Source organism: Astatotilapia calliptera, chromosome 10 (genome assembly GCF_964374335.1).
Source record: "Astatotilapia calliptera chromosome 10, fAstCal68.1, whole genome shotgun sequence".
Lineage (NCBI taxonomy): Eukaryota > Metazoa > Chordata > Actinopteri > Cichliformes > Cichlidae > Astatotilapia > Astatotilapia calliptera.
Genome location: NC_137431.1, coordinates 8,646,977 through 8,672,885, shown reverse-complemented (window position 1 = coordinate 8,672,885; position 25,909 = coordinate 8,646,977). Strand labels below are relative to the sequence as shown.

At 41.5% G+C, this 25,909-nt stretch overlaps 2 protein-coding genes and 1 non-coding gene across 4 annotated transcripts in view; 2 read left to right on the top strand and 1 right to left on the bottom strand.

The window, feature by feature from the left end:
* Positions 1–13: 13 nt before the first annotated feature.
* On the bottom strand, positions 14–1,764 carry LOC113031250 (uncharacterized). 2 transcript variants are annotated; one of them, XR_013911876.1, is made up of 7 exons: positions 1,617–1,764; positions 1,453–1,534; positions 1,259–1,347; positions 1,039–1,108; positions 567–609; positions 254–368; positions 14–37 (listed from the first exon to the last, which is right to left on the bottom strand). It is a non-coding gene; the product is annotated as an uncharacterized LOC113031250 (transcript). The 2 variants fall into 2 exon arrangements; XR_013911877.1 differs by lacking the exons at positions 1,453–1,534; positions 1,617–1,764 and having other exon boundaries at positions 1,255–1,325.
* Positions 1,765–3,600: 1,836 nt separating this feature from the next.
* LOC113031248 (polyubiquitin-C) lies at positions 3,601–5,920 on the top strand. Its single transcript, XM_026183274.2, is given in 4 exon segments — positions 3,601–3,739; positions 4,392–4,816; positions 4,818–4,847; positions 4,850–5,920. Coding segments are annotated over 3 exon segments (1,371 nt in total). The 5' UTR covers positions 3,601–3,739; positions 4,392–4,399; the 3' UTR covers positions 5,774–5,920.
* Positions 5,921–8,994: 3,074 nt separating this feature from the next.
* LOC113031247 (beta-glucuronidase-like) overlaps positions 8,995–25,909 on the top strand; it is a 19,718-nt gene continuing 2,803 nt past the window's right edge. The window contains exons 1-8 of the mRNA XM_026183273.2: positions 8,995–9,292; positions 15,821–16,006; positions 16,488–16,669; positions 16,778–16,920; positions 22,358–22,545; positions 23,553–23,705; positions 23,850–24,028; positions 25,318–25,464. Of these exons, the coding sequence (XP_026039058.1) occupies positions 9,077–9,292; positions 15,821–16,006; positions 16,488–16,669; positions 16,778–16,920; positions 22,358–22,545; positions 23,553–23,705; positions 23,850–24,028; positions 25,318–25,464 (1,394 nt within the window). The 5' untranslated portion in view covers positions 8,995–9,076. The remainder of the gene's footprint in view (positions 9,293–15,820; positions 16,007–16,487; positions 16,670–16,777; positions 16,921–22,357; positions 22,546–23,552; positions 23,706–23,849; positions 24,029–25,317; positions 25,465–25,909) is intronic.

Here is a 25,909-nt window from a genome sequence, read left to right as displayed (position 1 = left end):
TGCACAGTACCTGGATCCAGACAATGTGGAGCAATGCCTAATTGAGATGAAGACATGAATAACAGAAGGTTGTCATTTGATTTGCATTCAAATCCCACTGTGAACATACAGTTTCTGTTTGCTACAAATAGCATAAAAACATGACATTAAAGAGACAACTGGGTTGGTTGGTATGGAGTAAACATTAGCGGGGTGTTGAATTCTGTTTACAACACATGAGACCAAGTGTGTCGGTGAGTTGTCAGGGTCATACCATATCCGTCTGGGTTGGAGCGTGGTGTGTAGAAACTTTGAACTCCACAGGTTTTACAGAAGGTGTGTTTTGCAACATGAGTGTTAAATGTGTACGTGGTCAGATTTTCCAAACCCTAAGAATGGAAAAAAACAAAACAAAGTATGCTAAAATTCAATGTAAATTTTAAATATCCAGGATTGTAGAAGTCTTGGGTCAACCCTAATTTTGCTAGGTGCAGTAATTAATTTTAATATATGTGCAAACATACATCGAAATACAGTATATAAGGCAAAAGTAGATTTGAATGAAAGTCAGTATTTGGTATAGCCACCTTTATTCTTCCACACAGCCTGAATTCTTCCAGACGAACTGTCCTGTAATTTATTTAAATAGTCTTCAGAAAAAATTGTCTGGGATTGTTTTTTAGGAACATGACTTTCAGATACTGCTCATCTGCTGGAGACAGGCCTGCCAGTCATTCTTTTGTCCTCCACCTTACAGTTTCCTCAGTTTTTTTTAAGGCCAAGATATTCCATGTTTTTAGCTAACAGCTTGAGTCAGGTGCTATTTTATGATTGAATGATTCATAGATTCATAAGCCATAAGTGGCTTCACGAATAATTAATTCCGGCTTTTTGACAACCTTCAGAAAGCCTGAAGAATTAATGGTTAAGACCACTTTGAAAAATTATAGAAGAGTCTGGCTCCTTTGGAAGCAATACATAAAAAATAAGGGTGCCTCTAGACTTTTGCACAGTAATGTATATTAAATAAAACAATGCGTTTCAAACAAAGTTCCTTACCTGTAAGAGCGTGAAGCGATTTTTTGGCACAATGAAATGATGATTTTGCTTCTTTGTGCAAATGCTGCAACTGGAGAGAACATATCAGTTCATATGGATTAAAGTGTACGTTGTTGTTTGAAATGCCTTCAACATGGCATGAATAAGATATTTGAACGTTTAGGCTATGTTCCAGAATTACTACCTAGTTTCTATCACTGAATTAATTGTTCATACTTGCAATGAAAAACATGGAGGTCTGGGGAATTCCAGACTTCAAATCGCACAGCCCCACAGTGGCAGCCACCTGTATGTTTCACCAGGTCCATGCTGTAATTGAATCAGTATAAATACATTTACAGTGAGATTTGGTAAGGATTCACCTTTTTAAGCCACGTGAAGGAAAATGCTAGAATGTCTCTATCCAAGTCTTACGTAAAGTTCAGGTTGAAAGGGTGTCACATGTTAGTTGTGAAACTTGCTGACGTGGAGCTCCCAATCAAAAGTTCCAGTCATCCTGCCATGGAAAACAATGAACCTGATTAAAGTGCAGCTCTGATAAGAACCACATTTGAATTGATAAAGAACCTTTTACCTACAGAAGCTAAGCTTTTGATTCAAACACAGCAACTCGTGTACTCATTTTATATTTAAAATAAAAGTCAGATTTCTTGTTTTTCCAAGGTGTGAACATGTTGATTCCATGTTAACCAGACCTACTTCCTGCTTGCAATCTTTTCCTGGAACACTTTGAGATAGTCCACATAACAAAGGGCAGGGCGAGGTACAGCAGGCTTGCACAAACACATTCCTCAGAGGCAGAACTAGATCAGCCAGATGCCCTGCTCTGTGTTGGAAAGCAAAGGCGTGGTGCATCATGAGTTGGGTTTCATATGACACAGTGCCAGAGGGGTGGGCTAACAGAATGCTGTGACCCAAATACATATTTTATTTGAATCAGGGCTCTCAGAGCTGCATTATAGCCAAACTCCCAAAAATAGAAACCCACAAGGCCCCATGAGCCCAAGCTGATTTAGTTTACAGTGCTACCTTAAATAGTGGTGGGTGCTAAAAGTGGGCACTGATCAGTAATTACAGTCCTGGAAATAAACTTTGGAAACCAGGAAATACAAAAAATTAGATGCTCTAAACAGATAGATCACTTAATGACCTGCAGTCATTCCCTACAATGTTCAATCTGACTTTACCTTGTTGGAATGTTCTAGTTTCAACTGCGTGTTGACAACATGCTGAAACTAGATGAACTCGTGTTTTCTTGATATTGCTCATGGAAATAAAATGAAGAGATGTCATATTACCTGAGGGACTTACAAAGTAGGTGTAAGCATTACACTAAAGCTGTTAGAACTGTTCAGCCCAAGCCACAAAGATAACAATATGTCTGTGAGGCCTGAATAAGTTTATTATACTCTATGAGGAAACTAATTGTTTATCATTGTGTTCAGCAATGTAGATAATGTAGTTGAATTTCTACCCCCCATACAGGTTTATCTCTCCAGTGGAGACTTGACAATGACCTGTCTGTGCATGTGCATCATGAGACTAAAGAGAAACATACTAGTCATGCTTTTACTTTATAGTAACTTTTATGTGCATATTTTCACTGATAACAACTAGATTCAAATAAACCAAGCTAGCATTTGAATAAGCTACTTAATTTTAAGTTACACAGTAACAGATCCCTATAAGTTGGCAACACAGCAAATAAGCACATCAGGTCTGCTAAACCTTGCTTATCATCAACGTTAGGTGTGCATATACTGTGCATCTATGCATACACGGTGTGCCCATAATCAGTATTTTGTACTGATGTCCTGACTATTCATCATTAACGCATTCTTTTTTTTTAGATGCGCAGTGTGGCTTGCTAAAAAAAATAAATGAGGTCGGCCATAGAGGCGAACTTCCGCCTTAAAATATCCCGCTGTCGCGTCAGCTGCTATTACATTTACTAAGCGCGTTGCCATCTGTTAAAGGTTGAAATATCTGATAGAGATGAACACACTTCCTGAGTGTACATGTCAGTCTTCGGTATGTTAGTCATACGAATAGTCATTCTGACATGGCGAACTCTTATTTTTCAATCTATATCCATGACGCGACGCTTGAATGTGACACGTAGCCTATACTTCTATAGCCTAAAATATATATAATGGTTTGTCGATTTAGGTCACGTTTAAGCTCCTTTTTTAACCTTATTGTCATAGCCAGTCATTGGACATAACCATAACTTTATCGTGAAATGTTACTTACTGTAACACAGCAACCAATCGCTGATCAAACAAACAACTGTGTCATCCAATCAGAAGCTCGGGGAAGATTCCCGTTGCTGTGCTGGTTCGAGCAAATTCCAGAGTCGTAGTGCATAGATAATATCATTCCGCGGTGGAGGATTTATGAGTGCATTCTTACAAACGTAATAGCTTCGACTTTGAAATAATTACGTTTATGAGTAAAATAATTAAAATATATATATTATTGTAGAACTAAGTTATAAATATTGGACTTATAAATATTGAAGCAGTGACTTTTGGGAGGGTGGGAACTACTTATTGACGCGGATGGAGATTTCTGGATGACGTGTGCACCTCCATACTATATAACACACTGCTAGACATTGCTCCCGCAGACCTACCTACGTGAAAGAAAAGAGAAAGACAATTTCGTGCCTCAGAGCAGTTTTTCGCCTCACTTACCAGTCGTAAGTATTTTCCTATTTCTATATCTTTTGATATTCCAGAAACGTTTGTTTTTAATAAATATGTTGCATTAGTATCATTGTGTTGAACGATATTTGGGTTGCGCTAACGAGAGGTAACAAAGGTCTCCAAAATACAGTAGTTCTTCCGAATTATATTTTTCTCTTATATAAAGTTAATACGTATTTCGTCGTCGTTCCATTGTCGATTTTCTTTCTTTTTACTACCCTTTTGTTACGCAGCAGCGTTTTGGTAACGTTCGCTTACAGCAGTGACTCAACATTTCCAGTAACCTCCATTACCGGCTGCTGAACAAAAGGAAGGTCACTGAGATCTCAAAATGGCGCTTGGGCTGAAATGGCTCCTGCTGTTCTCATTCTTAGGCGCTTCATAGTAATATTATTTAATACTTTTTTCTTTTCTTTTTTAAAGAATTTCTTTTTAATCCATATTTGAGCTTAAACTTAAAGTAATGTAATTTCTAATGCATTTATTTCTTTTTTTGGGGGGGGGTAAAGAGCTTTTTAATCAATAATTCATCTTTATCTATTTATTCATATTTATCTGATTTTGTGTGTGTGTGTGTGTTGGAGTAATGTGGAATGTTTTAAATTGCTTTTAATTCTTAATTAATATCCATCAAATTTTATACAGGCGCAAACATGCAGATCTTTGTGAAAACGCTCACTGGCAAGACCATCACCCTTGAGGTTGAGCCCAGCGACACCATCGAGAACGTGAAGGCCAAAATCCAGGACAAGGAAGGCATTCCCCCTGACCAGCAGAGGCTGATCTTTGCTGGCAAGCAGCTGGAAGATGGCCGCACCCTCTCTGACTACAACATCCAGAAGGAGTCCACCCTCCACCTTGTCCTGCGTCTCAGGGGTGGCATGCAGATCTTCGTGAAGACCCTCACTGGCAAGACCATCACCCTGGAGGTTGAGCCCAGTGACACCATTGAGAACGTCAAGGCCAAAATCCAGGATAAGGAGGGCATTCCCCCCGACCAGCAGAGGCTGATCTTTGCCGGCAAGCAGCTGGAAGATGGCCGCACCCTCTCTGACTACAACATCCAGAAGGAGTCCACCCTCCACCTTGTCCTGCGTCTCAGGGGTGGCATGCAGATCTTCGTGAAGACCCTCACTGGCAAGACCATCACCCTGGAGGTTGAGCCCAGTGACACCATTGAGAACGTCAAGGCCAAAATCCAGGATAAGGAGGGCATTCCCCCCGACCAGCAGAGGCTGATCTTTGCCGGCAAGCAGCTGGAAGATGGCCGCACCCTCTCTGACTACAACATCCAGAAGGAGTCCACCCTCCACCTTGTCCTGCGTCTCAGGGGTGGCATGCAGATCTTCGTGAAGACCCTCACTGGCAAGACCATCACCCTGGAGGTTGAGCCCAGTGATACCATTGAGAACGTCAAGGCCAAAATCCAGGATAAGGAGGGCATTCCCCCCGACCAGCAGAGGCTGATCTTTGCTGGCAAGCAGCTGGAAGATGGCCGCACCCTCTCTGACTACAACATTCAGAAGGAGTCCACCCTCCACCTTGTCCTGCGTCTCAGGGGTGGCATGCAGATCTTCGTGAAGACCCTCACTGGCAAGACCATCACCCTGGAGGTTGAGCCCAGTGACACAATTGAAAACGTGAAGGCCAAAATCCAGGACAAGGAAGGCATTCCCCCCGACCAGCAGAGGCTGATCTTTGCCGGCAAGCAGCTAGAAGATGGCCGCACCCTCTCTGACTACAACATCCAGAAGGAGTCCACCCTCCACCTTGTCCTGCGTCTCAGGGGTGGCATGCAGATCTTCGTGAAGACCCTCACTGGCAAGACCATCACCCTGGAGGTTGAGCCCAGTGACACCATCGAGAACGTCAAGGCCAAGATCCAGGATAAGGAGGGCATTCCCCCTGACCAGCAGAGGCTGATCTTTGCCGGCAAGCAGCTGGAAGATGGCCGCACCCTCTCTGACTACAACATCCAGAAGGAGTCCACCCTCCACCTTGTTCTGCGTCTCAGGGGTGGGCAGTAAAGAAATGATTCAATACAATTCCATTAATGTTGCTTCCTTAAAATAAACAGCTGATGGTATGAATGCCTTGTTACGAAATTGTTACCCACTGCTAAGTTTTAACCTTTTTCGACCAAATATTGCATATCAATAAAGGATTGAACGCCATTTAAGTGTTGCTGCTTTTTGTATATGACAGACAGCAATAGGGTGTGAGACACTGAAAAAGAACAGGCCTGCAAACTTTAAACTTTTCTCCTGAATAAAACACAACTATACTATGTCTGCCTTGAACCATGATTCATGTAAAGCTGTGGCATAGATTATAATCAAAGCATACTTTTTTTTATTTTTTTTTTTTATTTTTTTTTTTTAGAACAAATACTTTTATAAACTGTCAGCCAAAGGACTTCTGGTTCCATGCATGTTTAGATGTAAACAGCTAGATATGACATGCAAGAAATACAGCCTTTCATGTATGAATGTGAAAATACATTAGGAATAAATGCAAATTAGTTAAATATTGCCTTGAATTAACATCATGTACTACTAGCTACAACAAAGTTTCATGATAAGGGTCCTGAATTAAAGGACATTACTATACCTTTGCCTGCGCTTCAGTGCTAAGTCATTGCAAAAACGGTAGTATGGTTAGGTTCACCTTCTGGAGAACGCTGAAGGTTATCAGGGTTTTTTATTTGCAAAGATGCTGTGCCATCTATTGACATCAAGCAGGTTACCCAGAGGAAAGATGGTAGACATAATACTGGGAAATAACATCAAGGGTTTATTCCTGGCATGTGCACACTACTGTATCGTAGAAGAAAGCTTAGATGGAAACTGATCTCAAAGTAAACAATAAGCATATTAAAATAAGCTAAAGTTTGCCATGTCTTATTTCAATTGGGACATATACCTGTGCGCTTATGTTCACCATCATCTAAAACAGTAAATGTGGTTGGACTGGCTCACAAAACATCTGTTAGGGTGTTAACATTTAAATATAAGAAGCCTCTCCATGTAACACATACCTATTGAGAAATGCTTAATGAGTGGTAGATCAATGATTTTTTTTTCCATACAGTTGTTGGTCTGAGGGATCCTCCCCAATAGGATATTATCATCAGATGATTTATTTCCTGTTTTTCACAATAAACTGGAATATTATGCAATGAGGCTCTGTTGCTTATCTAGGAAATTATTCTTAATTTTCTTCCTTATTACTATCTCTTCTGAGTCAGCCATGATGTCCTCCTCTGTACTCTTGCATAGCCAGCTGAATAATCTCATATGAGTATTAATATTTTAACTAACCTAGCTGTGGACTTAAACAGCTATTATTCTTGAACTACCTTTCTGATGATCTTTCTAAAACTTTCTGGAATCACACACCTGTATTACTAAAGCTTTAGTTATCATAGCTGAAGCTACCCATGACTATATAAGTAATTAAACCCATCTCCAACTGCAGGATTAAAGGGGTACACACATGAACAAATGAATAAGTCAATGATTAAGAATCAATAATATGATAGTTCCCATCCACTCTGCCCTTTATAACTGGGAGACGGAAAAGGCAAGAAAGTGATGAAGTGGCAGACATTTAACTAAAGGGTTAAAGTGTACTCAAAGTCAACACAAACAGTGTTTATGTGGGAACGTCAATCCAGAAAAGCAATTAGGAGGATGGACAGAGACACAAGTGCAGGAAGAATGAGGTTTCATGCTTGCTTTGTGTTCTTTCTAATGACTCACTTCAAAATGTCAGCTGAGGTTCTAAAGAGAATATATGCATTGATATGAACTGTGACATTTAACAGGATCCACTGCACTCCAAACATGGTTTTAAATTACAGCTGTAACACCGAAGTCTATTTCTCCCCTCTTTGAACGGAGGTACCTGCCCCTTGTTGAATCTGCACAATAAAGGAAGGACATGTATGAGCTTTGGCCTTAGATTTGATAACTAACCCAAGGCTATAAAATTATTGAAATCTGTGATTATTAGGTCTAAATCATTTTTAGACACTACAATAGTTGTGCTTGGGTCGTTTTTATAATATAAATATAGTATAATTGTAAATTTGGATAGAGTTGAACAGAGGTTTAGGTAAGTGAAAAAGGTTTAATATGTTTGTAAGCAACAGGTCACTGTATGCATGGCATTATGATGGAAACTGAGTCACAGTCAAAATTTGATTCTAGACAGTGTCATGGACCCTCAGTGCTCCTGGCCGACTCACCTCTCTCTCTCTCTCTCTCTCTCTCTCTCTCTCTCTCTCTCTCTCCGTGTGTGTGTGTGTGTGTGTGAGAGAGAGACTCACCTCTCTCGCTCTCTCTCTCCGTGTGTGTGTGTGTATGTGTGTGTGTGTACTAACTACACCCTGTGTTTCAGAGGCGGTTCTTCCTCCATCTCCTGCCTACCAACATTGTGCACCTGGGCTGATTATCTCACCTGTGGGTTATTTGATTATGACCTGTCTCCTACTTAAGCTTGATGAAGCAGTTCACTCAAGGCTGGATTTTTAACTAAGAACTGTTAGTGGACTTGGCCCTCCTGTGGTTAAACATTTATGTCCTTGTGACTCCTGCTCCCTTCTGCCCAGGATATTTGGGTGTTAGTAATCCTCCCAGAGTGATCTTGTGGCAAGGAGTGAGGGCTTGATTAAAATGGTGTCTTCTTGAGACTGTAACTGTGAATTTGTGGATTACACTGGATCTATCGGTTGTCTCCAGTTGTTGAACCTTTAAGTGTAAACAAAAGCACTGAACTTTGAATCTGTGAATCTGCATTTCGAATTCATGTGAAAACAGATATGACTTAAATATGACAAACAGACATATTGTGCTAAGTTAGTTTCTTTGGTGACATCCTGGATGTTTCCTGCCTACTTTAATGTCACATTAGAAGAACTAAAACATTTAATTCTGAATATAGCAGCTGATTTTTTTTTAATTTTCCTTTTTTTAAGGAAGATGAAAAGTGAGGAAACTGTGTCTGTCGGCCAAAAAACAAAGCAAAACAAAAAAAACCCAACGCTGGCAGGGAAACTGTCGGCAGGGTAAACCTACTATTTTTTTTATAAAAGGTTAATGCTTAGCGTTGAAATGCGAAACTTCGTCTGTCTCCAGCCTGAAAGAGTTAAAGATTAGCTTGAGGGGAGAAAATGACAGGACTGAAAAAAAGGGAAGAGCGTTGGAGGGCTTTAAGCAGAAAAGCGGTGGGGATGTTACGTAATGCCGTTGTCACGTGACCTCTAAAGCGGAACAACAAAGAAAACTTCGGGGTTCGTCTCCGAGAGGGCAGTAGAAGAGGGCTTCAGGATGTCTGTACCTGGAAGTTCCGCGGTGCTCCGTGTCTTGTGGTTGCTATCAGTGTTTGGCACGGTGCTCCCGCTGGACGGCGGCATGCTCTTTCCCCGGGAGTCCACCTCCAGGGAGGTGAAGGAGCTGAACGGGCTGTGGGATTTCAGGCCTGACGGGTCCCTCAACAGGAACGAGGGCTTCGAGAAGGCTTGGTACAAACGTCGGCTGGCAGAGGTGAGCGGGAACGGAGGTGATAGCAGGTCAGATGAAATAAATCAGCCCACTTTGTTTTACTATTGACAGGGTTGTTGTAACCCTGTCAATAGTAAAACAAAGTGCACATACAGTAATGTGCACATTTTAATCTCTGTAAACAAGAACCTTTAAACATCCTGCAATTATGTAGTTATACCAAAAAAAAAAAAAAATCGTAAATAAAAGCTGTTAAGATATTCATTGTGTGTACTCATGTTGTACAGTGTTTAACTGCATTATGGTTACTGTGGTTTAACAGAGACAGTGTTTTAGTGCTCACCACAAGGAGGCACTGTTTCATTGTACGTTCCTAAAACAGAAGAAGAAGAGAAATAGATACGGCACCTATGAAAAAAAAGTTTTTGCCGTGTGTTGAAGAGGAATAAAGTTCATAAAATATTAAGGACATTTTTGCCTCCGTCATCATTTCCCTTCGAGTTGATCGCTGTCGATGCTGCAATACTCAACAGGTTATGGGCCCAGGGCCGACTCGAAGAAGAGTTTTTTCTCATGAAGATCCGGAGCCACAACGGATAGCGGGCTAACGGCTAAATAGCAACATGGATCAACGAGGAGCAAGCAGGCTGCCTCGACTCATGTTTGACGGAGATGAGACCAGGTATGAACTTTGGGAAACTAAGGTGCTAGGATATTTGCACTTGTTGGGATTAAAAGACACCGTTCTGAAGGAACCGAACGGCGCGGCTGAAGTAGCAGCAGACGGTAAGAAGAACGCCGACGCTTACGCCGAGTTAATCCAATTCTTGGACGATAAAAGCCTCTCACTGATTATGAGAGATGCCCCTGATAATGGGAGAAGAGCATTAGAAATACTAAGGGACTACTACGCTGGAAAGGGGAAGCCCCGAATCATCAACCTGTACACCACGCTATCATCGCTTCAGAAAAAGAGGGAAGAGACTGTCACAGACTATGTCATCAGAGCAGAGGCCGCCATTACAGCACTGCGCAATGCGGGTGAGACTTTAGGTGATGGATTATTGATTGCTATGGTTTTAAAAGGTCTACCTGAAAGTTTTAAGCCATTTGCAATACACGTTACTCACGATAAAGACGATATGACATTTGCTGAGTTCAAAACAAAGCTACGGAGTTTCGAAGACACTGAAAAGTCAAGCGCATCCGAGTGTAGCGACAACGTAATGAAAACAGGAGGAAGAACCGGCCGTGAGCACACGAGATCCAGCGCACAATGCAGATACAAGAGCGATGTGGACATTGTGTGTTTCAAGTGTGGACTAAAAGGCCACCGAGCAAAAGTGTGCAGACGGAGGACGTGGTGCAGTCATTGCAAAAGCAGCACACACAGTGATACCACGTGTAGACATAAAGACAAACAAGATGGCGCGCGGAAGGTCGCAGATGAGAGCGGCAACGGATCCAAAGCAGAAACGCCAGATTATGCCTTCAGGATTAAGGGCGTAGACATCAAAGTCCAGCAGTCAGCATACAGCATTGAGGAGAAAGGCCTGTTGGTGGACACTGGGGCTACCTCACACATCATTAACAGCATCGCCAAGTTCAAGAGCTTCGACGACGCGTTCAGACCGGAGTCACACAGCGTAGAACTGGCAGACGGTACCCAGTGCAGAGGCGTCGCCCAACAGAGGGGGGACGCAGAGGTGTTCCTGATTGACAATACAGGCCAGCGACGCAAAGCAACGCTGAAAGATGCGCTGTTTATTCCATCATACCCCCAGAACATATTCTCTGTAAAGTCAGCCACTGCATTAGGAGCAACAGTCACCTTTAAACAAGGGCAGGACACGTTGACCCACAAAGACGGTACTAACTTTAACATTCATGTGTATGGCAAGTTGTACTATTTGCAGACTGAAGTTGAGGGTAATGATAAGTGTAACACCTGTCATGACATACAGGCATGGCACGAGATATTAGGCCATTGCAACTATGAAGATGTAGTAAGATTGCAAGGTGTGGTTAACGGTATGCAGATTAAGGGGAGAACCGATAGACCTGAAAAGGAATGTGAAGTGTGTATCCAGGGAAAGTTTGCACAAACCCGAAACAGAGATCCGGATACAAGAGCAAAGGCTCCTTTACAAATGGTACACACAGATTTAGCAGGTCCGATAGCCACTGAATCTATTGATGGGTACAAATATGTGCAGTCATTCACTGATGATTATTCAAACTCAGTGTTTGTATATTTCCTGAAGACGAAAACTGATACAGTGCAGGCAACAGAGAAATTTCTAGCGGATGTTGCACCATATGGCAACGTAAAATGCATTAGATCAGACAATGGGACAGAGTTCACATGCAGAGATTTCCAAACCCTGTTAAGGAAAAATGGCATTAAGCATGAGACATCAGCCCCGTACTCACCCCATCAAAACGGTACAGCCGAGAGGGGGTGGCGTACTCTTTTCGAGATGGGCAAGTGCATGCTGATTGAGAGTCAGCTACCGAAATGCCTATGGAACTATGCCATTCAAACTGCTGCTGTAACACGGAACAGATGCTTTAGTAAGCGAACAGGGAAAACACCCTACCAAATGCTGACAGGTAAAAAGCCAGACTTGTCAAAAATGCAGAAATTTGGGTCTGTGTGCTATGCATACAAACAGGACAAGGGGAAACTTGATTCAAAATGTGACCAAGGTTTCTTTGTAGGTTATGATAAGAACAGTCCCGCCTACTTAGTTTACCACCCTGAAACTAAGAAAGTTCAGAAACATAGACTTGTTAAGTTTGTGAGCAAAGTAAATGTAGAAAGACAAACACAGACAGATGAGGGAGAACTAAATGATGACTGTAGCAGAGTAAGACAGCCTATGGCTAACAGACCTTCAGAGAAAGGTGACAAGGACAATGAGGTTCCAGAACCTATTGTGACAGACACAAGTCCACAAAGTGGTATACCTGATGAGCGTGAACGAAAAGAGACAAATGTGACAAGTGATGGATTTGTCAACAAAAGGTATCCTCTTAGGGAGAGAAGAAAACCGGGACATTTAAATGACTTTGTAGCTGCCAACAGTGGCAGCGATGAGATCCACACTACCATAGACTACTGCTACAGGGCAGTGTGTGGTGTCCCAAACACATTTAAGGAAGCCATAGAATCAGCTAACTCAAAGAACTGGATCAAAGCCATGGATGAAGAAATTCACTCGTTACGGGAAAATGACACTTTTACCCTAACCACTTTGCCAAAAGGGAAGAAAACAGTGGGGGGAAAGTGGGTTTATTCCATTAAGAGTGACATTGAGGGAAACGACAGATACAAGGCAAGGTTCGTAGCCAAGGGTTACAGCCAACAGTCGGGGATAGATTATGGAGAGACATTCTCACCAACAGCCAACTTAACTAGCATAAGAGTTTTGCTACAGAAAGCAGCGCAGGAGAACCTGTTACTTCACCAAATGGATGTGAAGACAGCGTATTTACACGCTCCCATTGATTATGAAATCTACATTGATCAGCCAGAAGGTTATGAAGAGGGAGAAGGGCTAGTCTGTAGATTACAAAAATCCTTGTATGGGTTAAAACAATCTGGTCGTAACTGGAATAGGATTTTGCATGAATACCTAACAGCGAACAGTTTCAGGCAAAACCCAGCAGACCACTGTGTTTATACCAAAGAGACTAAACATGGCATGGTGATTATGATCATCTGGGTGGACGACCTGATAATTGCTGCTGGCAATGAAAAGGTAATGAAGGATGCGAAAGAAATGCTTTCAGTCAAATTTAAGATGAAAAACTTGGGCAGACTTAAGCATTTTCTGGGTATTGATTTCACTCAGTCTGATGGATGTGTAACAATGTCACAAGAAACCTATGTCAACAAGATACTGATGAGGTTTAACATGCAGAACTGTAAACCCAGAGGAACTCCCTGTGATCAGAAGTTGTGTTACACAGAAGGTGCTACTAAGATAAGAGATGTGAGGATGTATAGAGAGGCTGTAGGCAGTCTTATATACCTTGCATCAGGTACCCGTCCTGACCTGAGTTTTGTGGTAAGCAAGTTATCGCAACATTTCCATGAGCCTACAGAAGAACAGTGGGGAACTGTGAAACATGTGTTGAGATATCTCAAAGGGTCCAAAGATAAGAAGTTGTGTTTTAGAAGAAACACAGATGAAAATTTGGGTCTAGTGGCCTACAGTGATGCTGACTGGGCAGGTGACACTGCCGACAGACGCAGCACTACTGGTTACTGTGTACGTCTATGTAACAACAGTTCTTTAGTTTCATGGAAGACCAAGAAACAGCCCACTGTGGCGCTCTCTACCTGTGAAGCAGAGTATATGGCTCTGGCTTCCACAATGCAAGAGTGTATATATTTAGAACAGCTTTTGAAAGGTATAGATGACTACAGCTACACTCAAACAATAGTGTACGAGGACAACCAGGGAACAATTGCCCTGGCTAAAAACCCTGTGAGCCGACAGAGGTGCAAACATGTGGACATTAAATATCATTTTGTAAGGTCCATTGTAAATGAAGGAAAAATGTCTCTGTTATATTGCGCCACTGAAGAAATGGTGGCAGATGTTATGACCAAACCTGTTTCCAAGCTAAAACTTGCTAAGTTTGCTGACATTATGTTTGGTGCTTAAAAAGGAGAAAAAAAAAAAAAAAAGGGAAAAGGAAGTGTGGTAGAGATTGTACAACTGTTTATCGTTTATTGTACAACTTTTCTTTGATTCCAGCAACCTGAGTACAAGAGGGGGTGTTAAGATATTCATTGTGTGTACTCATGTTGTACAGTGTTTAACTGCATTATGGTTACTGTGGTTTAACAGAGACAGTGTTTTAGTGCTCACCACAAGGAGGCACTGTTTCATTGTACGTTCCTAAAACAGAAGAAGAAGAGAAATAGATACGGCACCTATGAAAAAAAAGTTTTTGCCGTGTGTTGAAGAGGAATAAAGTTCATAAAATATTAAGGACATTTTTGCCTCCGTCATCATTTCCCTTCGAGTTGATCGCTGTCGATGCTGCAATACTCAACAAAAGCTACTTGGAATGCCATAAAACGTGTTAACACAAATACAAGAAACCCTCAAACTTTTTGGGTTGACTCATTCATACGTTTAGCTAGTAACTGGGTGTTCAAAACTAAGTTTCAAAGCCCGGGTGGAAAGTCTCATGACCACTGCGAACTGAAGCTTTCGTGCATCCTCAGTTTGGATAGGTGGCTTTTCTGCTGCTGGAACAAGCCTGGTAAACTCCCAGAAAGCCTAAAAGTCGTTATCGGCAGCAACCACAGCAGAGTTCCCTAATGCTTGCTCTAAGAACACGATCCACTGGATGTGTTGCTTATCCACAGCTTTACATTAGCAAAAATAGATTTTTATTCCTGTTATACCTATCACATCAAGTTTGAGGAGGTAACTTATAGAAAACTAAAAAAGAAAGAAAGAAAAAGCTTTAGAAATAACAAATTTAGACATTGTTACTTGATTTTCATTTTGCATGACCATTATTGGAAGCATTCAATTAACTTTACTTAAGCTACCTTCAAAGTAGGTGACATCTAAGTCCACAAAAATATGAGGTTATAACAAAAACAGTTTTTTTGCAATATATAATTTATTTTATAAAGTGGTTCATTATGCATTGCATCGAATTATTAAGCAACTGAAACCACCTCACGTATGTTAACGCAACAGGAGGGGAAATGATATTTGCTGAAACATGCTGATCATCAGTCACAGCCTGCTGTTTTTAACAGTGTCAAAGTTTTTCTTGCTATGCTGCATGATGATTTTTCAAAACCAAAACATGTTGATCATAATTGATAGTCTGGCATACTAAGTAAAATTAGAGTTGTGCAAGGCCTTTATGTGTCATTGTTTCACAGAATACCATTATCAATTCATGGCAATAGCAAAAAAAAAAGTGTCCAGTCACTTTGGAGATGGTTATCAGACTGTTTCAAAACAGTTACACAATTCTCACATGCTTTAAATGTTTCCGTGTTTCACAAAGCCTTGCTTTAAACCAAGCACAAATGGATACATTCCTGTCAGATTGTCTTGTTTTGAGGTGTTTAGAGGCATTTATTGCAGAAAATATTCACAATTTCACAAGGAAAAATAAACAAGATGAGAACTTTGTGGGGATAGGTTCATTGAAAAATCTAAATTGCCCATAGGTGTGAATGCGGGAGTGAATGTGAGTGCGAATGGTTGTCTGTCCCTGTGTGTTAGCCCTGCGACAGACTGATGACCTGTCCAGGGTGTACCCCGCCTCTTGCCCTATGACAGCTGGGATAGGCTCCAGCACCCCTGCGACCCTAAAAAAGGATAGGTGGAAGCGAATGGATGGATGGAGAACAAAGGTCAAAACCTTACATTATAAATATTTGGCAAATGCACACGAAGGGGGCTAACCATGAGAATCAAAATGAAGTCAAATACATAAACATGTGTATTGCCTACTTTCAAATGGCTGCTACAGGTGTCCCTGTAAAGTCCTGTCTTCTCTTTGTTGTTTTATATTCTTTAGACCGGCCCAGTGATTGAAATGCCAGTTCCTGCCAGCTACAATGACATCACACAGGACCCCACACTGAGAGATTTCATTGGCTGGGTGTGGTATGAGCGAGAGGTGTTCGTGCCGGCCCGCTGGATCTCCGATGAGGGAACAAGAGTGGTTCTTAGAGTGGGAAGTGCTCACTATTACTCAATAGTGGTGGGTATCATGATAATTGTAAAAATATTTATTTATTATTATTTATTTTTACAAACATATTAATTATTATTTTAGTAATTATCAATGATATTTATGGATTTATCAATTAATGATCCAAAAACACACATAATGAAACAATTTCTTGGAAAATATATACTTATTTTAAGAAAGCTAGGACACCAGCATCTGTATTTCCTGATATAAGGTCTGAACTGTTTAAAAGTTTGTTTGTTGCTTGGTAATGCAACAAATGTTTTCAGTAGATGACAAGTTTGGGCTATAGGCAGGCTAGTTTAGAACCTAAACTCAATAAAACTGTTGATTCAGGCTGTTGTGATACATGCAGACTGTGGTTTGCCATCATTTTGCTAAAATAAGGAAGAAATGTATTGTTTCAAAATACATCCTTGCTTCATTGTAAATAAGATTGTGTGTCACTAAATTGTAGCTCATGTAAAACGGTGATCATTCTCTGTTGCAGTGGGTGAATGGAGAGAAAGTGACAGAGCATGAAGGTGGCCATCTGCCTTTTGAGGCAGAGATTAGTAGTTTAATCCGCAGGGACCCAACGAAGCCATGCAGAATCACCATTGCTGTAAACAACACTCTAACTTTGGAGACTCTTCCTCCAGGCACCATCCAGTACATGAATGACCGTACCAGGTACCCTCATTCTTTGGTTCATATTTTTAACTTTATTGCCACCCTTTAAAACTTTAAGCTGATGCATCGGTGAGAATGTAGATAATGTGAAGACTGTTTGGTCTGCAGGTATCCTGATGGTTTTTTTGTGCAAAACATCTACTTTGATTTCTTCAACTATGCTGGGATACATCGTCCTGTACTGTTGTATACTACTCCTACGGTGTATGTGGATGACATCATAGTGGAGACCAACTTCATGGATAACACTGGTAAATTCATTTCAAATTTCCTTACTAGCACCAAAGAATATGTGAGCAGGTAAACTGATGGACAACCCCAATTCTAAAAGTGTTGGAACAATGTGTTAATGAAAACAAAATGCAATGATTTGCAAAACAAAAACAAATTTATTCAGAGACTACAGAAAACTCATTAAATATTTAAACTGAGACATTTGGCCTGTATTTGTATAGCGCTTTACATAGTCCCTAAGGACCCCAAAGCGCTTTACACATTCAGTCGTCCACCCTTCACACACACATTCACACACTGGTGATGGCAAGCTACATTGTAGCCACAGCCGTCCTGGGGCGCACTGACATTTCACTATTTCATGACAAATATTGGTTCATTTTGAATTTGAGGTTGGAAAATAAGTGGTACTCAAAAGAAACCAATGAATGAATATTACAACTAATTAGTTTAACTGGCAACAAGTGAGTAACATGAAGAGCATCTTAGAAAGGTAGACTTTCTCAGAAGTAAAGCTAGGCAGAAGTTTGCCAGTCTGCAAAAAACTGTATCTACAAATTGTGAAACAATTGCAGAATAATGTTCTTCATTGTAAAATTTTGAAGTTATTCTCTCGGCATTTAGCCCATTCACTCAGTGAAGCAGTGGGCAGGCACTAATCAGACGCCCGGGGAGCAGTGTGTAGGGACGGTACCTTGCTCAGGGGTACCTCATGGCATGCTACCTACTTAGCTATCCCTGCCCCTAAAACCTTGCTCTCCCCAGATAGCTCTTCCAGCTGCACCAGGGGAACACCGAGTCATTTCCAGGCAAGATGAGAGATATTTTCTCCAGCATGTGCTGGGTATACTCCGTGGCCTCCTCCCAGTAGGACATGTCTAGTATACCTCCATAGTTTTACAGCATGTTTTGTAAATTACCACATTTTGCTCGACATCCTTCTCGTGAAATCCAAACAACACTGAGTCAAATTCCCTGCTCGTCTGAAACTTCCACTGTTGCCATATTTTTCCCTATCTGGTAGTGTATAAACACGCATGCTCAGCCCTGTGTGCCAGGTAGAAAAATTTCCAGTTGGGATTAATGATGCATTCTCAGCGTGTGGGAGTAAAAAAAAACAACAAAAAACTCAGATTGAATTAAATGCAGACAGCTTAATATTGACATGACCATTTATACTCCATGGTTACGATAAAGCCATTTTAACCATCATAGGTGGGAAAAACTCTCACATACTCAGCTCTACTTCATGCTCGGCTATGAATAACTACAGTGCTACCACCACCTGATAAAGTCAAGAGGACCACAACATCTACAAAAAGAGATTTTAAGGTCATTAAGTTGGAGGCCTTCTGCCACCTGAGTTGAAATTAGGTCCATAAAAACTTTGAACAGAATCATTAGTAAAGGATAGCCCTGGCAAAATCCAATGCCCACTGCAGATGAGTCTGCCAGAAATGCAGGCCAAGCTCTTAATGTACCGTAATTCCCGGACTACAGAGCGCACCTGATTAAAAGCTGCATGCTCTAATTTTAGAAAGAAAATCAATTTTGCACTTGTATAGGCCGCACCGGCTTTTAAGCCGTATGCGTTTCACTCGTAATATGAGATATTTGCACAGAAATATTACACGTGAGGATTTTTAACGTTTAATTTAATCCGTAAGGTAACATAAACATGGTAACACAAACGTTATGGTAACATACAAAAATACATACTGCAAATGCTTTTTTTTTTTCCTCGAACAGCGCCTGTAACACGGCTACCTTTAAGTATACGTACGTATCGGTAACACACAAATCACATTGCTTATGTTTTTATTACGGAACAGTGCACAAACAACATTACAACGTCTCTTAACAACCGGTAAAAATATATACCGTATATATACTACTTATCAATTTTATTGGTCTACTGTTACCAGGAAAAATGTTTTTGGCCGCATGAAAAAAAAAAAAAAATGCATTAGCCGCACGTCAGTATAAGCCGCAGTGTGGGGGGGGGAAAAGTAGCGGCTTATGACCCGAAAACTACGGTAGTTGCGCGAGGACTAAATAACTCCTAACAAAAGACTAGAAACTAGGGGTGCAACGATATTCGTATCGATATTGAACCGTTCGATACAGTGCTTTCGGTTCGGTACGCATATGTATCGAACAATACAACATTTGTAATTTATTTTATCAACTTTCCTTCTGACTATGCTGTCTGTGTTGAGCGCTCAGTGAATCTGCGTTCGACTACTCCGCCTAGGCTGCACTGTCGAGCGCAGATCCACTGAGCGCTCAACACAGACAGCATAGTCAGAAGGAAGAGCGCAGGGCAAGCTAGCAAGACAGAAGTTAAGCTCTCCTTGCAACATGGACCCCCCCCCCCACCCTCATTCAGATCTGGCGTTTGGAATTATTTTGGTTTTCATGTGATGTATGACCCTGAAGGTAAGCGAGTCATGGACTAAAGTAAAACAGTATGTTGGATGTGCCATGCAATGCTCAATTACATAGGTGGGAACTAGTGTGTTAGCGCAGTTAGCTCGTTAACGTGTTGGCCGTCTAGCCCCATGCACAGGGCGATCGGTGGTAGCTCGTTAACGGAGATTTGCCGTGTTGTGGCGTTAAGGTCATTTCAACGAGATTAACCTGAAAGCACTAGTGGGAACACAACGAATATGACTGCACATTTACATCATCCTAGTGCAAAGACAAAAACAACAAGCATGCTACTAACTTTAGCCGAGTCATTTAGACAGCTGTTAGCACGTGATTCTCCTTATGCTGCTGAGAATATAGCCCAGAAGAAGCGGATAGTATAGCTTTCATTTTGGAAAGAGGCATTTCTCTGTAATAAACTCTCTTTTCCAAAGATGAGTGATTCCTCAATCAGATACAGGGCTCGCAAAATCGCTAGCCCGACGTCCTGGGGCTAGCGATTTTTTTCAGACGGGCTACCCTGCCCGTCGGGCTATTGTAGGAAGGAAAAATCTATGTCAATGCTTTTGCATTCTTTCGGAAATGTAGCTGGGTAATTATGTCATTGACATCGGTGAGCCACTGCCAATATGTGACATATTGAAATCGCGTTTGAATTTGCGCTTGTTTTTTTGCTTTCACTTTGCAATCGCGCGAACTGTGTATAGAGAGCGACAGCACTGATTGGTGAGTGATGATAATTTGCGCACCAATTCCTCTGACGTTGTCTTATCAATCGTTAGCTTACTATGCAAACATGACAAGTAAAATCTCCCGCAACAAGCTTAAACATGTGAGAGGTTGATCGTGCAGAGAATCGCTGAGCATTATGTGAGTGCGTGTGTAAAAGCAGCAGGATATATATTGTAGCGGATCAGGGCTGTTCAGGGTTCTGTTTGTACAGTTATGTTTTGTTTATGTTGCCATAGTGACGGGTGACGCCCTCTCGCTGCGACGGTGTGTCCTTCCGGGGTCAGAGGGCGCCCTGTGTGGTGGTGTTGTTGTTGTTGTTGTTGTTGTTGTTGGTGTGCTGTTGCCGCGCTGAGCAGTTAGCTAGCGGCAGTGTTCTTCTGCAGATGTCAATAAACGGCTGTGCTCCCTGGCTAGCTCACGGGAAGCAAGACCAAACGATACCTCCGTCTCCTCCTTGTCTGAGCTCGCCACAATATTTTAGTTCTGCTGAGCCAAATAAGACAGGTCAGGGTGAAGAAGTGACAGCCAAAGAAAAACTTACCACAAAACGGAAAAGTTATGACAAATCAGACTATAAGGCAAAAAGAAAGTGCAGCTTTATGGTTTCATGGACAAAAGAATTTCTGTGGCTGCAATATGACAAGCGAAATAACCAGGGCTGCACATAAGTGGTCCGCAGGTGCGCATTCGCTGTCAAAATAAAAAACGGGCACAAGATAAGAAGTTGCAACGCGTGTTTGCATACATAAGATTTTCAGGAGGAGGACAGACATTTGTTTAGAACTCTTAAAGATGTCGAAGAAGCAAGCTCCTTTAAGCAATTACTGTGATGTTCCTCCACCTCCAAAGAAATGTCAGAAGGAGTCCGAACCACAAAAGAAGCACGTATTGTCGGAAAAGTAGTTGCAGGAGGTGAGCTGGCTTCAAACAAATGATGAACGCACAGAGATGTGGTGCGGAATGTGCCGTGAAAATTTAATAAATGACAAATTAAAAAGGCATGAACTTTTTTTTGTATCGAAAAAATATCGAACCGTGACACCAAAGTATCGAACCAAACCGAACCGTGAATTTTGTGTATTGTTGCACCCCTACTAGAAACCCCTCTTACCCTAGCAGCACGGTCCACAGAATAGCCTGAGGGGCACAGTCGAATGCCTTCTTCAAGTCTACAAAACACATGTAGACTGGATGGCTGAACTCCCACACACTTTTAAATATCCTTAAAAATAAAAATGTTCCTCTTGAATCTGAGGTTCCACTAACATACAAACTCTGCTTTTCGGTACTCTGGAATAGATCTTCTCAGGGAGGCTGAGGAGTTTGATTCCCTTGTAATTGGAGCACACCCTCCGAGTCCCTTCTTAAATGTGGGAACCACCATCCCAGTCTGCCAATTCAGAGGCACTGCCCCAGATCTTGACATGACGTTGCAGAGGCGTGTAAACCAAGTCAGCCATACAACATCTAGAGCCTTCAGGAAATCAGGAGCAATCTCATACTACCAAGGGGCGCTGCCACCAAAGAGTTATATTACCTCAGTGACCTGACCCCAGTGATGGGCGAGTGATCCTCAGACCCTACATCCTCTACAGAAGAGGTGACAGTGGGATTAAGGAGGTACCTGAAGTTTACCTGACTATATCCTCATTTAAAGTCAGTAGTGCCGCTCTGCACTACCATGTGAGTAGAGCACCACTTTCCCCTCCTAAATCATTTGACGGTTTGACAGAATCACTCTGAGGCAGTCTGAAAGTCTTTTTCGTCACTGAACTCCTCACACCCAAGCTTTTGCTTTAGCCACCTCCTGAGCCATGTCTGCTTGGCCTGCGTGGCCTGTGCCACTTTGGTGGCAGCAGATGGGTACGGACCCATCTGCTGCCACCAAAGTGGCACAGGCTAACCAAGTCTTCTACAGCTCGATAGCTCTCTTCACCTTTTGTTGTCCACCACTGGCTCGGGGATTACCACCACAACCGATGTCAACCACTTTGCACCTGCAAATGGATGCTGCATCCTTGAGACTAAAGAGGAGCGGGACAGTCTGGATTCTTATCTGCACTCAAAAGTCTGCATCTCTGAACACATGAGGGTGCATCATGGTGATTTCAAAAATCACAGATTTTACAATTAGTGCATTCTGTTTTTATTTACATGTTACACAGCATCCCAGCTTTTTTTTTTTTTTTTGGAACTGTGCAAAAACATAGTGAATAGGATCCACATTAATACAATACAGATTGAATGTGCTATTACTATTTATCAGATATTGCTGTTTCTTCTGGATTCTAGGTCTTGTTAGATACAAAGTATCTGTTCAAGGTGCTGCAACAGCCACCCTGAAGGTTACTCTGATGGACAAAGATGGCCACTGTGTGGCCTCCTCTAACACACCATCTGGAGTCCTCAAAGTTGTAGACGTGAAGCTGTGGTGGCCGTACTTGATGCACGAGAATCCAGGTTACCTTTATTCTATGGAGGTAAGACAACATGCTTGCAGACAGGGAAGTGTGTTCCTGCGGTGTGATGTGGTTTGACAATATGGCCATTAGATTTGTGAGGCTCATTAAGGGGGTTTGTTAAGAAGTAATGATCTTTTATTAATTGGTTAGTAGAGTGTAAACAGTGTAAAAATCACAGTTTATGTACCACGAGGAAAAGCGGAAACCAGGATTTTGACTTATCCAGGTAACTTAAGGGTTAACCCTGGGTTTTTGCTATTTTTATTTGGATCTAATGTCTTTGTCTTAGAAGCAACTTTAATCTTTGATTTTTTTATTTTTATTTATTTTTTTTTAATTGTTCTATAAACATTAGCCTAATATGCAAGTTTCAATTCAACTGAAAGTGCCACATTTTCCCTGATTATTTTATTCACAGCATGTTTTAAGTGCATTATAGATTCTCTGCTGGGGGAATACTTTTTATATTCGCAGCTTGTTAAGCTGTACCTTACAAAAACCACTGAATGAACCCTAAACTGTGTGTTGCATTGTCACAAGAATGTGCGTGTATTAACCTTGTGATTTTAAAAATATATAAATATTATTATACTTGATACTAATCTGCTGCTAAACCTCTCTTATACTGGAAAATTGAAATACTAGCAATCACAACACACACCAAGAATACCTGTTCAGTAAATTAAATATATTTCACTTTAACATGAAATGCTTATGCTAATGTAATGTTAGCTTATTCTTATGCTAATATTAGTAAGCTTCTCAGCAACCATCCTAACATTTTAGTCGGTGTCCTGTTGACATAAACATAATAACATTTTAAATAAATGATGTGCTGCCATTTCTGTTTGAAAACGGTTTGTTTAATTACGTGGGATCGTGATTTTGTTTTGATATCAAATTGGCTACAGAGAATTGCACAGTTCTACTGGTATTGGTGCCAACTGCTACATTTCTGGTGACATCATGTCTGCTGAAGAAGATGTAAAGAACAACATTTCTACCATTTGTACTTTAACCTCTAGGTCCACCTAATAGCAGTCAGTGAGACATCAACATATGAAGATGTGTATACTCTGCCAGTCGGCATCCGCACAGTCAACGTTACCAAGACCCAGTTCCTCATTAACAACAAGCCGTTTTATTTCCATGGTGTTAATAAACATGAGGACTCTGATGTGAGTACCACTAGAGGGATGAAAATCCAGAATGACTCTGTCTTATTTGTCTTTGAAACAATGTGTCAACATTAATTTGAATCACAATTAAGAGACTTAATTTAATGACCTCATCTTTATTTTCCTGGTTTTAATGTGTTGTAGATTCGAGGTAAAGGATTAGACTGGCCCCTAATTGTAAAGGACTTTAACTTAATTAAGTGGTTGGGAGCCAACTCGTTCCGTACCAGCCACTACCCCTATGCTGAGGAGATCCTGCAGATGTGTGACCGTCATGGGATTGTGGTGATAGATGAGTGCCCAGGTGTTGGCATCAAAGACATGTAAGTGTCACTAAACGCATCTCTGTAGCCCATGAGTATGTTTGAGGTCAACAGTGAGAAATTCTGTGTTACAATGTGTGAAGATATGGAGAAACTTGCATATTGGTATGGCAATCCTGTGACTCAGCACAAGTAGGGATGGGTACCAGTATCCGGTGCTATGATGGCACCGGTTCTGACATAAACGGTAGTAACCAGACCGAAAAGCAGCGCACATTTCGGTGCTTTATTTCGGTGCTTTTTTTTTTCCTGAGCTGTGATAGACTTTAGATTCTAGCCAATCATTTTACGTTTCCGAGGATAGTAGGTGGGTCCAGGTACGTACGTTCTTTTAGAGCAGAGCTACAGATTAAAATGCCCAAGGCGAAGCGGCCAAAAGTCTGGCTGTACTTCACAGCAAAATATGCAAACTCAGCAGCCTGCAACAAGTGCTTTAAGCTGATACTGTCAAAGGAGGTAACACCTCAAATCCGATGAAACACCTGGCGACGCATAGCGTTTTTTTTTTAAAAGCCGAGAAATGCGCCGTATTTGATAGCTTGCTGCGAGACCTCACACCGTGCACATCTACTGCGGGTGGGTTGCCTGTTATCGGACCCGGAGTTAGCAACATCCCCCCAAAAACCCGAAGAGTAGAGTCCTGGCCCCTAGCCCTGCCAGTGTAGCAGAAATGATGACGGATGATGATGGCAGCAGCAGCCATTCTTCTCTGCGTGAGGAGCTTAATGTTGTTCGTTTGTAATTTACGTTGAGTAGGCTAACCACGTTATTATATTAATGCAGTACGGTGAACTAGCAAACATCATCATAGCTACATGCGGCTGTCTTCTTGTTTGATGGCAGTTACTCCCTTCACCCTGGCCAAAAAGGCTAAAATAACCAAGGAAAAAGTGGAAAACCGTTTTTGAACAAAGTTTGTGTTTTTTTTTCCATTGTTTAAGCTGCTTCCAGCCAAGAGTGATACCATATATGCCCCATAGCTGCAGAAAAGGCTAACATTGTTATCTTTTAACAAAAGAAACAGCTGAACATGAGAGGTATTTGGACCAATTTTGTGTTCTCCATTCTTTAAGCACCGGTTTGAGCACCGGCACCGTTTCAAAAGTACCGGTTTGGCACCGGTATTGGATAAAACCTAAACGATACCCATCCCTAGTTGTGAGTTAGGTCTTCACTTCTTGCAGTGCTAGCTTTGTCTTGTGGTCTCTGTAGAGCCCAAAAGATGGATTGATCTAAGTTGTTAGTCTTTCAGCTCAGGCTGAGATGTATCTTTTGTGCCTTGCTGATAGTCGCAGTTTTGGAAACGCCTCTCTGTCTCACCACTTGGTTGTCATGGATGAGCTTGTGCGCCGGGACAAGAACCATCCCTCTGTGGTCATGTGGTCGGTAGCCAATGAGCCCGCCTCAGAAATGCCTCCTGCTGAATTTTATTTCAAGTGAGTACAGGTTATTTTTCTTTTGAGGTGTAAAGCACTTATTATAGCCACTGTTCAAATAGTCATCACTACACAATCAAGCAACATGATGCCAGATGGTTCAATATGTTTTTAAACTGTAAATTTAAATGGTAATTCAAGCATATGTTCTGTCATGCTGAAGGCCTAAGAGAATAAAATAGTTCAGATTAAACTGGTACTTGTGGCTGCTCTCATATTTCACATGGAGTCACCACAGCAGAAGGATGTGCTGAGGTTGGGACTGGGTTTATGCAGCTCTTGATCGAGTGACCACTATACCATGGAGCCACCAATTACTTCAGATTAAAGACTAATGGTAAATGGCCTGTATTTGTATAGCGCTTTTCTAGTCCCTAAGGACCCCAAAGCGCTTTACACAACCAGTCATTCACACATTCACACACTGGTGATGGCAAGCTACATT